This window comes from Condylura cristata, unplaced genomic scaffold, assembly GCF_000260355.1.
Source record: "Condylura cristata isolate star-nosed mole 26May11 unplaced genomic scaffold, ConCri1.0 scaffold00002, whole genome shotgun sequence".
Taxonomy (NCBI): domain Eukaryota; kingdom Metazoa; phylum Chordata; class Mammalia; order Eulipotyphla; family Talpidae; genus Condylura; species Condylura cristata.
The window spans coordinates 24,806,438-24,820,459 of record NW_004567103.1 but is presented as its reverse complement, the minus strand read 5'-3'; the positions used below and the strand labels follow the sequence as shown (position 1 = coordinate 24,820,459).

The following is a 14,022-nucleotide window of genomic DNA, read 5'->3' as shown; positions in this document are numbered from 1 at the left end:
GTCCCCCAAATCAGTCAATGAATTTCATTTAGATACACAGGCCACTTTGATCTTCATTAATAGTTTCTTCTGGTTTCTACAGTTACTTTTAGTTTTCTCACTCTAATTTGTTGGATGGCAATTATGAGTTTTTATTGAGGGAGTCTTGGTAACCTTAAAGAAGTTACGATTAGGAAAGATTGCAAATGAGTGGAAGCAAGTAAAAAAAAGTCGTTTTAAGTAAAATCTTGGTATGTTCCTTCCCATTTTGAGAGAAAGATCCTCGACGTTCCATAGGCTCAAGTCAGAAGCTCCTTCCCCCCCCTTCATGGCCAGTGCCTTGCCCCATCAATCTCTACTAGAGAGAGCAGAAAACACAAGTGGGCTCGCTTAAGCTACATTTACAATTTCAAAATAAGGTTTAGTAAATTTTATTTCATTTTAATTTTGTATCCACATATCAGTTTTACATTCACTCAGCAAATATTTATTGACTGGTAGGTGCTAGGGACTGAAAGAGTCAAAAATAAGTAAGACATTGATATCTGCCTTCAAGGCATATAGTTTAGAGGAGGAAGCAAATGAATAATACAACATGCATATTATTATTTCAGCATCCCCTAGGGACCTGTAGGAACACTAGAAAAAAGGCCCCTTTCATTTGTCTGGGGAACTTATGCTGCTACTTGGGAGAAAGAGACACAAACTGGGTTTCAAAGATGACTAAGTGGACCTCATCACCCCTTTCAGGTGAGCAAGAGGGGAAGGACACTACCAACAGAGGAGCTTTGCACACAGGGATAGGAAAGCAGGTTTATTTGATAATAATGTACCAAGCAGGTCAGTCACTCAGGGAAGCAAAAACTCTTGGCTTGTGGTGGGTCATTGCTGGGATTTAATCTGGAGGGGTAAATGGGACCAGACTGTGTGCTTTGTCATTAGCCTAAGAATTTGGACTTTGACTGACGAGCAAAGAGAAAGCATTGGATGGTGTTTGGTAGAGAAGTGCTATGGCAGTGTTTAAACTTAAATGTTTGGAAAACTACATATGGAATTACATTGATGGTAGTCAAGACCAGAAATAATTTAGCAACGCTCTAGTGTTCCCAATTCTAGAAAACAGATAGGAAGTCACAGCTAGAGCAGTGGCAATGGATAAGGAATGGAGGGGACACGATAAAAAGTACCTAGAATGGGACATCAAGGGAGACAGTAACTCGCTGGATTTAAGTTGTGAAGAAGAAACATTTCCTGGAAGTGAGTGAATATTGCACTATTCACTGACACAGGCAATAAAGGGCGGGAGCAAGCAATTTGCGAGGAAAACTACAGTGCTAGGTTTGAACATTTTGAGGTTGGAGATATTTTTGAAAATTGGAAATAGAAGCCTGTGACTACAAGAGTCTAATCTAGAAATACAAAATTGGAAGAAGTCATCTGCATCTGCTTCCGGTGTGAATTTACTTGCCCAGGGAAAGTGTATAGAGAATAAAAAGGAAATACTGAAGGCCCAGGAGAGGCTGAGGGGTCTTTGGTAGCAGAGAACAGTCAGGAAGGCTGGAGATGACTGGGAGATAATAATCATAATGCCTAGAAGTCACTGGATCTTCAGAAGCAAGCTAAGGGAGGCCAAGCTCCTGCATGCGCATTCCTAGTGCAGAACACCTGCTGCGGGTAGGGCCCTTCCGCACTGAGAGACGCTGCAGGGCAGCGGGAAATGTCTGCTGCTGGATCACGAAATACCATCTACACCAGAGTGTGATCATGCCACAGCTCAAGCTGCACTGTGGCTGCGGGCGGACATTAGACATTGTACTGCCCATGGGATTATCCCACTCTCTCCACCTTCTCCACCCATCCACCAGGAGCAGGACCTCACCTCTCCTTCCAATGCAGAGTCCATTTCCTTAAGAACAGGCTTCAGACAATTGGGCTATTTTCTTAGGATTCACAGAAGGTTTCAATGTAGAGTTAGAAAAGTGAGAAGCCACAAATGTGAGGTAGAGTCCGGGCTCCACTTCCAAAGAGCAAGTGCCTTTGGTGAGAACACCAGTTTTCAGCATCCTGATGATGATGCCCAAATAGGATTCTGCAGTCTACCTGGCAAAGCATTGAAAGAGCCAAGCTTGGACTCCTTGAGCCCAAGACTAGTGAAGCTTTAAATCAACTAGCCACTTGAGGGAGAGCAGGGCAAGTTGCTGTGAAGGCCTGTGTGTGTCAGCTGGCACAGGGCAGGTTCACTTTGGATCCAGGCAGATGGAGGAAGGAGAGTCCCAGAGCCCTCTGACGCCACTCAGGTGTGCACACTTATGCCCACAACCATGCTCCAGATGTCCACCATCAGGCACGAGTGCCCATGCCCACACTCTCAAGTGCCTTCTGCATTACATCCTCAAGGCTGCAGGTGACAGCCACAGAGCTTAGTGGCATAAAAAACCCACTTGGCCCTCCCTGGTGGTGCAGCGGGGTAAAGCACAGCACTGAGAAGCTTAAGCCGCTTCCGCATGAGTTCGATTCCCGCCTGCCCCGGAGGAGACCACATGGTGTGGCAGACCTCTCCTGACCCGCCCGCTGCTCCCCTCAGCCGTGTACTTCGTAGATCTGCCTGTTCTGCTCCCCACTCTGTCTCTGGTGAAGCCTCTCACCGCCCCTGAGCCTCTGGCCTGTACCCCAGTTCTGTATGTACAAATAAATAAATCTTAAAAAAAAAAAAAAAAAAAACCTGCTTAATCCATCTACCCTACAGCCTGAGTATATATTTGGGTGGGGATGAAACAGAGGTAGGAGAAGAGTGACAGGTTTTTGCAATGCATTTTTAAAGTTACCGCTTGAGATAGTGGAATAAGGCTAACAACATTATCAACTATTTAAATATATGGTATCTCAAGAATGCATTGTGTTCAGGAAATTCCAGAGGAGTAGTTCAGTAGACTGCACTGTGAGATAACCTTTGGTGGAGTGTGGCAAGACTCTAGTAACTAGAAAATGTTTCACCTTGAGCTTAGGCTCACAAAGTTGCTGGTTTTATCTAGCCACCAACACTCTTATGGATTAACATTACAATACCTGAATCAGCTATGAAATGAGCTTCTTAAACATTTATGTGACTGTGGTTAACAACAGTTCTGCCCTGGTTTTTAACCAGTGCATTTAGTTGGGAAATTAAAATGTTCAGCTCTTCCAGTTGCCTTTTGCAACTTACTTTGCTTTTCCTACCTCAGATTGCAGTTGAACTCAAATGAAAACTTATTTTTTTGTTGTTAAAGATTTATTTATTTAGGCATACAGAACTGGGGTACAAGCCAGAGGTGCAGGGGCGGTGAGAGGATTCACAGAGTGGGGAGCAGAACAGGCCGACTGACAAACTGCTGAGGGGAGCAGCGAGCGGGACAGGAGAGGTCTGCCACACCATGGTGGATCACCTCATGCTGAAGTGGCTTTAGCTTCTTAGTGCTGTGCTTTAACCCGCTGCACCACCAGGGAGGGCCCCAAATGAGAACTTCTAAACAGAGAACAGCAGAAAGGAGACAGAGAAAAGTCTTCCATCATCTTTGGAAGAAGGGAAATGAGCTACTTCCATTATTACTTTTAGAGATATTCGAGGCCAAAAAAACTGATTCCTCTTTAGACAGCTCTGTGTAATGCCTGTTTGTGGACCACTCTTTCATTGACCTCTAGGAGTTTAACTCCTGGGAAAAATCAATGGGAGAGAGACAAGGTCTTCAGCACCAGGTTATCTGTGTAAGCGGAGGGCAGGGAGGGGGAGTTCACAAAAAGGCCCTGGGCTTTGGTTCTGCTCAGTAAAGGCAAGGGAATGGATCCTGGACATATCACGCCCTCTGTCTCAGCTAACATAGCTGCAGAATAGCTGTGGGAGAGACAGGCATGGTGTAAGATGTGGGGCCTCAAGGTTAATGTCATTACTCTTGAAGCAACCCTCCCGTGCCACCTTCTACTAGTAGAATTTATGAGACCTGATCTTTCCCTTGTCATGCTTGCATTGCACATCCTGGGAAAATATTAAGTGTGTGCAAGACACTATGTTTTGCAATTTTTATATCCGTTGATTGATTAAATCCTCACAATAAGCTACTTGAGGAAATGAGGCTGTGACTAGTGTGTGGGAGTTGCTGGTGAGTGGTAGACCCGCCTTTTTTGCTAGACCAGGGTCCTCTGCCTCAGTGCCATGCTAGAAACATCTGGAGACCATTAACGTCAATAACAACACAACAGGCTCCCTGGGCTCATTGAATCAGACTCTCTGGGGGGTGGAGCCAAGGCTTCCTTCCTTTTCAAAATGCTCCCACATGACACTCAAGTGCAGTTTGGCTTGAGAACAACCATGTTAGACCAAGCCACCCCTTCACAATGACAGGTAAAGCAAGAAGAGAAAAAGGAATGAGACTGCCATTAATTGAGCACCCCCCCACCCCACCCCCCAACACACACACACGCACACACACACACAGCCCAAGCGCTCAATCTCATCTAATATAATCAGCTAACTGGAAATTTATTCCCATTTGACAGAATTGGGGACTTCTAAATATACTGAACCAGAGAGGTGAAGTAATTTCCCGCCACATCCCAGAACTCATAAGTGGCAAATGGATGTTTTGTGTTCATGTTGCTACACCAATAACTAAGAGACATGCCTCTGGCTCACGCTGAGGTCACGAGTCAGGCTGGTGAGACATGCAGCTTGGAACAAGTCAGAATTTCAGTAGAGTGCAAAAGCAAGTCATAGGAGGCTTTCACGGGGAACAATGAAGCAGAAATAATGGCGAGAAAAGGAGAGAAAAGCATTGTCCATCAAACAAGAGAGAGGCAGAAGGAAAAGAGGCAAAATTGAGGCAGTATTGTTTTATACGGCTCTCCTCTCACGACAGCGCTGTGCAAGCGAACCAACTGTTCCTTATCTGCATGCGGGGAAGCAGAGATTCAAAGAAGTTAAGTTGGGAAGAGGTGTCATGTGGATTCAGAACTCCCCTAGTCACACACCTTTGACGCTGCCCATCACTTTCTAAAGGAAAGAGCAGCAGATAGGGTTTTGTTTTTGCTCCCAGGCAGGCACTTTACATTCATTATCTCAGTGAATCCACAGATTCCATGAGTCACTTTGTCTTTGCGAGACAAGTATGAACTCTATCTTGAATGAGGGAAACAGATTGTCCTCAGTTAAGATACTTTGCCCAAGGACAGTGAACCTGAAGCAGCAGGTTCAAGCCCTAAACCCTCATCCAGCTACTTCCACTACCATGTTGCACAAGAACAATGCTGAACTGAGAAATATTATCAAAATACTAAGGATCCAAAAAAAAAAAAACCAAAGCCCATCACATAGGGTTTAAAGAAGGGGAAAACGACATGGAAGCAGATTGAATGGATTTCATTGTGTTTACTGGAAATTGGAATAGGACTGAATGAGGAAACAGGAAACATTTTTACTTTGTTTGGGTGGAAAGACCCATAAGGAGGCAGCAGAAAGTGGTTTTGAAATAAACATACTAAACAAATGCCAGATATTCTTATCTTTACTGGTTATTTGAATTGAGGCCCAATCATCTGAGCAAAGAGTAAATAACCTTATAGACAATCACTTCCCTTAGTGCCCACCTGGGATTGTGCCACATCAGCAGAATGAGTCACATCTGATTGCATCTGACCTTGAAAACAACTTAAATCACTTTCTTTTGATAACTCCTTTTACTCTACAACTCTTAGCACTGTAAATTCCATTTCCATTGAACTTCCTTTCAAAGTTAAAAAACAATGTGTTCTTTATTAAAGAAAATACATTTTGAGAAAATAAGCATAGACGTGAAAAGGGTAAACGCCTCTAACCATTCTCAGTGTCTGGCAGGTGCTCTTGTCGTTCTTCATTCACATATAGACACACAGGACAGTGTTGTTAAAATTGTTTTTTGAGCAGTTGTGATTAAATTCTTTGTTGGATAGACAGACTTGGCATATTCCATTTCAACAGGAACTGGAAGAAATATTTTAAAACAAAACAATTACATTTACAGCCCCAGCATAGTATAAGGGAAGAAACATTTGAATGAGAGTTGAAATACGCTTTTCTCAGTTTGGAGTGGGAAATAGAGGAATTGGCTACGGAGTGCCAGCTTACATCTATCCTCTGAGGTGCCTCTGTGGCCCTTACCTGGAGCAGACATATAGTTAGTACTTCATGACTGAAGGAGAGAAGTGACTCCTAGTCTGGTGATTATATTTTGGGTTAAACAGTATCATTACCAAGAATAACAGAAACACATGTATTTGTGTAGTAAATGTTACCAGTGTTCTAATGTTCCAAAGACATTACACATTTTGTTATCCTACATTTTGAATACATTTTGAATTATTGAAGCCAGGATTTGCTTCCATTTTTGCCTCAAGTGATATATAAAATCAGCCCCGTTACTTTTAACGTTTACCCACTTTTGAGACTCTGAGACGGCTCCCTCATCTGTCATGTGACTTTTCATGCCTGTGTGCTTTGTTCTCACAAATGAATTGTAAGCTCAGCCAGGGTGGGGAGATTTCTTTTGATTTCTTTTGTGTTCTCCCCAGCAATCAGTACATGCTCTGCACACAGATGTTAAATAAATGTTTGTTGACTTTACTGAATATTGTGACTGCATTAGTTCACTGGGGCTGTCATAACAAAGTACCGCACACTGGGTGGCTTCAAGCACAGAAACTTATTGTCTCGCAGTTCGGGAGGTGAGTTCTGACATTGAGGTGTTGGCCAGGTGGGTTCTTTCTGAGGATTCTGAGGAGCGGCCTGCCCTAGGCCTCTCCCCATGGCTAGAGGATGGCTTCCTTCCCTTGCGTCTCTTCACGGCCTCTTCCCCTGTCCATGTCTATCTCGTGTCCAAACCTTCCCTTGTTATGAGGCCACCAGTCATATTGGACTAAGCCCATCCTAGGGATCTCACCTTAACAGTGTATCTGCAACAGCCCTGTTTCCACATAACATCACATTCAGAGGTACTTGGCGTTAGGACTTCAACATATGAATTTATGGGGACACAATTTAACCCATAATAGTGACTTTCCACCAAATCATAAAAACTCAGGGAGCTTAGAAATCTAGTTTGATTACCTGATACCTTAGGTCTCTCTTGCCCGAAGCCAAGAAGAGCATTTAGAATTTTATTAATACTTTTGGTCACAAGATTTTAAGGCAACTTTTATCTTTTTGACATTTCTGTGCATGCTTTCCAGAATGGTTTCCACTGCCTAAGCCTCAAAGCCTGCAGAATGTCTGGAACAGGTAAGTGCCCCACCTTGCAAAGCTTATCTTCCAGCAGGGATGGAGTATTGCTCCCCTAGACTTCAGTCCACTGCACACCAGTTGCAGGAAGATGAGTCTGAGAGAGCTAACCTGTGAATCTGTTAGTTTTTCTCTATGAACCATTTTACTTGCAGTGAGTTTGGCCATTAAAATTGTTTCGTGCCCCCTCATCCATGCCCGAAGCCCTGAGAACGAGGGAGTGTTGGCTTGCAAGAAAACCTAGTGGGTTTATTATTCTCTGACACAGAGAAACCAAATAACATCATTGAGTGGCTATTGGAGGGGGGGTGGCTTGATTCATGGAGGTCATGCTTTCCCAGGCCCTCTCTACGCAGTCTCTTCTACACCAGGGCAGACTTTTATTACCAGCTTTCAACAAATCCCTAGTTTCTTTTGCAAAGTAAAACAGATAATAGAGACATTCCGGGAATAGTTAGCTAACTAAGCCGTGCCAGGCAACCTCAGGGCTAAGAAGAGCTCAGTGTTTTCGGACAATGACCAATTACAATAACCAGTATTATTTGATCTGAGAGTAATTAGCTGAGGCTCTGTTCTTTTTGCTTCAGTGAGGAGGCAAAAAGGGCAGTGAGGAAAACATCAGAGACAGGGGAAACCAGCTCAAATGTCAAAGAAAAACACTCTCGCAGGTGGGGAGAAGGGAAAGGGTTTCACCCGCCAAGATCCTAACTGAACATTTGATCCTTGTTCTTCCCTGAAAATGTGGTAGAGTTTAACCTAACCAAATTTTGATTTCCCCACACTTAACTGTTCATAGGCTTTACAAGCCTCTCTTCCATGTAGACTGCGTACGGGAGTACAAAGAGTAAAATAGGTCGGAACATAAAGCTGCCGACTACCATGGATCTCTCACTGGGGGGGACGGGTCTCCCCGGGAGAGCCGCACACTCCACTCTCGGTTTCAAACGCCCTGTATCACCTGAAACTCCCCGTTGTTTTGGAGACAGGTTCCAGGGCACTGCTATTTATCACTGTGTTCAAGAATAGCTGCTTTTCTCTCCGGCACAGTCTGCTCCTCCCGCTAGCGATACATGGATTTTAGCGCTACTCGGTGGCTTGCTTGCTTTCCATTGCTGACTTCCAAAATAAATGGCAACGCCAAACCTGCAGACCACCTGTGTACTCTGTGCTGCTGCTGCTGCTGCTGCTGCTGCTGACATTCGTCACACGGCAGAAGAAAGTGCCACAGAGCGCCTGCCCTTGTCTCACTGTCCTCTTGGAGCCGAGCAGTATTTGAATTTGCTGCCGATGGCTTTGGCTTTTCTGGCCACACAGAATCCCCGCCACCTCTGCCATTGTCTTGTTCCCAGCGATACCGTGGCGCAGACTTCTGGCTTCCCTCTGTTCAGATCTTCAGAGCCAGGGTCATGTCTAGAGGCATTTCTAGTTGAGTAGCTGCTGGCCACGTGTGCCCGTTGAGGCTTAAACTAAGCAAAATTAAATGTAATAGTCAATTGCCACGTAGTACGGGTTGCCTTTCAAGGACTCAATAGCATGTGGCAACAGTAGCTACCACACTGGGAAGCTCAGCGATGGAATATTTCCATCTCTGGAAAGTTCTACTGGACAGTACTGTTCTAGATAATCACATGAGCAAGTGCCTGGCTCTGAGAATGGCTTTGTCCTTGAAAGAGGACTAATGTTAAGTGGAGTGTTTGCTGTGTGCCTCACTGCATATATGATTCCATGTAAGCCTCACAAATTTCATTCCCATTTCATTTCCATCTCTCCCAAAGAAGAGAAAACTCAGGCGCAAAGAAGTTAAGTAACTTGACCAAAGCCATCAAGCTAAGTAAGTGGTGGAACTTTGACCAGACTTCACCTGCAGAGCTCTGTGGTTTTGTCCATTGAGTCAGGTGACTGAGCTTTCTACACTGGTTTTTCTACAGGAGGTCTGCAGTGGTGCAGTGGGCTTTGCACATGGGCCGAGTAAGGTCACACTCATGCTGGGAAAATTATAGGACAGCATCTCTTACGTTATTTCATCCTAGTGCTAGATATATTATCGGGTGTGTCTGCTTTGCCACGTCTTTTGCTAACAGTATTAAAAACGGTACTCTCAGGCCCTCCCTGGAGGCACAGCAGGTTAAAACACAGCACTAAAAAGCTAAAGCCACTTCAGCATGTGTCCACCCCAACCCCGGAAGTGACCCATATGGTGCAGCAGACCTCTCCTGACCCGCCCACTGCTCCCCTCAGCAATGTACTTCATCCATCTGCCTGTTCTGCTCCCCCTCTGTCTCTGGTGAATCCTCTCACCACCCCTGCACCTCTGGCTGGTAGCCCAGTTCTATATGCATAAATAAACTTAAAAAAAGAAAAGATACTCCCCTAGAACTACAAAGAAGACATTACTGGGAGGTAAAAAAAAAAAGAAGAAACAATGATATTTGAATAAAGCCTGAAGCTTAGTTAATAGTGTTGTGCCAATATTACATAGAAAAGCCCTAGAAAAGAAGTCTCCACATCCTGATCAGGACCAATCTCCTTTCTTTGATTTGTGTGGGGAAAATGGCTTGTTCTTCTAAGTGGCCCTACTAACCTATCCCCCTTGGCTCCATCAGCCTTTCCTGACTTCCCCAGCCACTGACACAATCACAGTGTAAATAAAAACAGTATGCAGGCCATGCTAACTCAAGTTCAAAACAGACCCCCTAACCTTCCTTCCAATCAGATTATAATTCACATGCTGCTCCTACAGAGAAATTCTAGAACAATTCTATTGTTGGAGCCAATGTGCACGACTGTGCAGAGAGAACAAATCACTGATGGGGTTGAGTGGTGGAAACCTATGGATGTATCATTCCCCCCTAAATACCCACCCATTCCTCTGAAACTCATAGAGTGGGTTCAGACCCCAATTTTAGCACTATTCTAGCAAGAGTGGACCAGCTAAAAAATTTTTATGAGCTTTTCCCTGAATCTTTCAGCCTAATAATTTATACTAGCTTTCTCACTCTAACCCTCCATTTCATTGATCCTAAAAACCTGTGCTAGGGCAGGGTGAAGAAAGTATTCAGCAGCCCTTCTTCAGGCCACAACCCCCTGAGCAGGCCTCCAAACCTGCTTCCCTTCTCTGCTAACTGGCCTGGAAATTTGCAAGGACAGGAGATTTGCAAATTTCTTCTCTATCTTATATGTCTGTCTCACCAGCAATTTTTTATGAGTTTGAGGGCAAAGTTATCTGTAGAAACACTTTCATGTCCTGGGAATCAGATATCTGAAAGTTTCTTATGTAAATCTTAGGCAAATTACAAGTCTGGACCAAGACTTCCAATTTCACTGCACCTGAAAAGGAAATTGAACTCTCCTGTGTTGCTTCAGGTTGGCACCTGTATTTCACATTAAGTAAACCCATCTAGTGTTGCTTCACTGGCAAGGTGCATGGCTATGCAATTTAATTCTGAATGTCCAGCATCATCAGTCTTGTGGTTAATTGTCCTCACTCTCCCCCTCCAGCCTCCCCCCACCCACCCTCGATCTGCATGGCCTTCTCCCTGGCAGCTTTCCATGTGTAAACCTTTCTGTAAGCTCTAGAGATAAGTATTCTTAAATGATTGGGTCTAGGTTAGTCAAGATTTTCAAGCATTATAACAGGATACATAGAGACCCACAAGACCTGTAGATCAATCCCTTTTGCCCTCCTTGACTTCATGTCTGGCCCTCCCAGCCACTGGCCTTTCTTCCCTTCATTCAAAACACTTTCTCCCTCCACTCCAGGGTCTGAATGAACCCACAGCTCTCTGCCTGGATCCTTTACCCTTCCCTGCCTCAGCTCCTAATTCTCAGCATAAATGCCTATTCCTTAGAAAAACAACCTCTGACCACCTCTTCCCATTCTAAGTTAGATAGCTGGAACTTTTCTTTCACAGTGATATTTATGCCTCTCTATGATGATTCGATTAGTGTACAGCTCCTTTAGTACACAACTGTCAGAAGGAAATCTTATCTGATATCCCAAACCCACACACCTACTGGCATGTAGCAGTTGCTAAATTAATGGATATGCTCTACTGCAAGTTTATAAGCCAATATAACGTCAATCTGAAGAATCACTCTTACTACAATTTAGGCTATAGGATTATGCAATCCAAAAATAGAACCCTATTGCCTTTAATTTAAAGAGGAAAATTTTTTAACATTCCCAGGCCCAAAAATAACACTTGATAAATCATATCAAATAGGAACATTTACACTCCCATAGCAGAGTAGACCCCTTGGGAGAAACCAAGAAGCTTTAGGTAATAATCTCAGAAGCTAAGTTGCAGAAACACTGTAAGGAAGGTTATTTTCCACCCAAACTTCCCCAGTGTTACCTCTCTCCTGGATTCTGTGTATGCAGAATCAGAATTGGAGCTCAGAGTCAGGAAGGGATTCCCAATCAGATTTTTTCTGTTTGGTAGAGACTACTTTGTCCCTCAAATAAGATGCCTTAATTATATATTTCTGCTTCTATAGTTGCAATTCTGTGTCCTTAATATCTACATGATGCCCAGAGAATTCGTGGAGGGACAGAGAGCTGAATGATAGGATGCTGAGATTTTGCCTACATCTTAGTAACAGGTTACTAAGGAGTCCTTTTTCCACTTGTCATCAACTCTAGAAATCCCAAGAAATTTATATCTGAAATACTTCTAGCTATCTCCTTTTCTTGACCACCCATCCCTTTTATCTTTCAGAGGGATGCTTTACTTTTCTCTCCTACTTCTCTAGGTTGGGCAGGGCTCCTGAAGCTGAAGACCTGGCATCTCAAATGCTGAAAGGCTTTCCTAGAGACCGAGTCTCTGCCCAGGAAGCGCTGGTTCATGAATATTTCAGTGACCTACCATCTCAACTGCACCAACTTCCTGATGGTGAGTGTGAGCGTGTGTGTGTGTGTGTGTGTGTGAATGTGTGTGTATATACACACATTTAAATTTGGGGATCTAATTACTTTCTCTGAGCACTGGTAAAGCATAGACTTTGCAACCTTTAAGTGAGCTTAATGATGCTTTTGCCTGGAAGACATAAGATGGGATTCCATCTTGCCTGAATTTGCATGAGATTCTCTGAGACTCAGGAGCACTGGTGGGTGGAGGGGACATAGGCCTCCTTGCAATGATCCAAACATTTCCCATATATCCACTAGTACTTTGAAATCAGATGAGATGAGAGTTACTTCTGAGTTGTTTGCTTTAGCTTGTGTCTGCCAGGAGAAGCAAAACCAAAGTTTCAAACAACCTTTTCTCTTCCCATAGGGAGTAAGATGATAGGTACATGGATATGTCATAAGAGAAGAACTGGGTCTTTCTTGACTGGTAATCTGATGCAGCTGAAGGAAGCACTGGGGTGGGGCAATGGAGAGGAGAGTCTTCTGAGGCAGGCAGCTAAGGGGAAACGCAAGTTATCCAGAAGTCAGCTTTGTGCCTGGCCCCCGGTTATCTCCCAGATCTGAAATCTGCTGGGGGATCATGTGGTTGAGCTCTCCTCATGTTTCTCACAATGTGGCCAGGAAGAGCTACGTGGAGGATGTGGGCAGTGTGGTCATGGCCTAAGCTATTTGGGGGGGGCTCTCCTTAGGTGAGGTTTCTTTGAAAATTTCACTGTTCACTGAAAACAGTTTATAGAAGTCCTAAGCTGGAGAGTAGAAAGTTAAGAAGGAAGGCAGATGGGTTCAGACGAGCAAGAGGCTACTGGGGTGAGGTGAGGTAGGGTGATGGATGTGTGGGGGGAGGGCTGGGGGTTCTGTCCAAGAGGTGTAGCTATGGTCTAACCAGTTTGCTCCACTGCTTCTAGGGCATTGTTCTGCCGCAGTCCAGAGCTCTTTCATTTGAGACTTCTTGAGATATTTAATTATTCAAGTGAGTCATTTAGGATTTCGAGAAGTAACTGTATTCATCTAACTGGGGTTAATGTCTTACTTAACCCTGTAAGAAGAATCAGTCATCAGTATTTATTAAGTCGCCACTAAGTGTCAAGAATATATTAAGTGCTATAAAAATTGAGGGGAAAAGAGGCTCTTTGCTGACCTCAAGGATCCTACAGAGTGGGAGGAAAAGAGGGTGAGGAAGAGGAAACAGGGCACCCTCGTACATATTAGCACAAATCATATCTAAACAACTAACGTCTGTGCATAATCAGCTGCAGATGTGTGTGCTAAAGGCCGTTCTTTAGAGGGACTAGAATACTCGTGAGATGGATTAAACTGGAGGTGAATCTGGAGTGGAATTTGGAAGGAGGGAGAAGGCACGGGGCTTGGCATATGGGTGGAATAAAAGACATTCCAGGCAGCACGACAATTCTCCCTTCCTGGTTCCAATCCCACTCCCACCCCTCACCCACTCCCCCACTCCCATCCAGTACTTCTTCCCAGCCTGAGCCCCTGACCCTTTTGTCTTAGCTTCTGTCAGGCTTGAGACTTCTAACTGCCACTTCACACAAGTATTCACATTTGCGCATACACACACACACACATACCTCTCTCCACTTAAAGATACTCCCCCCATCAGTCCTCCTCCAGTAACTATTACTACCAACTGAGAATTGCTGGGGATCTTCAAAGTTTTCTAGACACTGCATTTTGTTTGCCTGATGAAGCATTATTAGGCAGAAACAATCACTGTCCAAACTGGTGTGTTATCAGGAATTCTGGCTTTTATTCTTCCAGGACAGAGAAAGCAAACCCAGTACAGGAACCAGTGTGTGTGTGTGTGTGTGTGTGTGTGTGTGTGTGTGTGTGTGTG

The 14,022-nt window shown here is 44.2% G+C and overlaps 1 protein-coding gene across 1 annotated transcript in view; it reads left to right on the top strand.

The window, feature by feature from the left end:
* CDK15 (cyclin-dependent kinase 15) overlaps positions 1 to 14,022 on the top strand; it is a 79,139-nt gene that overhangs the window by 52,194 nt on the left and 12,923 nt on the right. The window contains exons 11-12 of the mRNA XM_004674385.2: positions 7,213 to 7,261; positions 12,014 to 12,153. Coding sequence (XP_004674442.1) covers positions 7,213 to 7,261; positions 12,014 to 12,153 — 189 coding nt within the window. The remainder of the gene's footprint in view (positions 1 to 7,212; positions 7,262 to 12,013; positions 12,154 to 14,022) is intronic.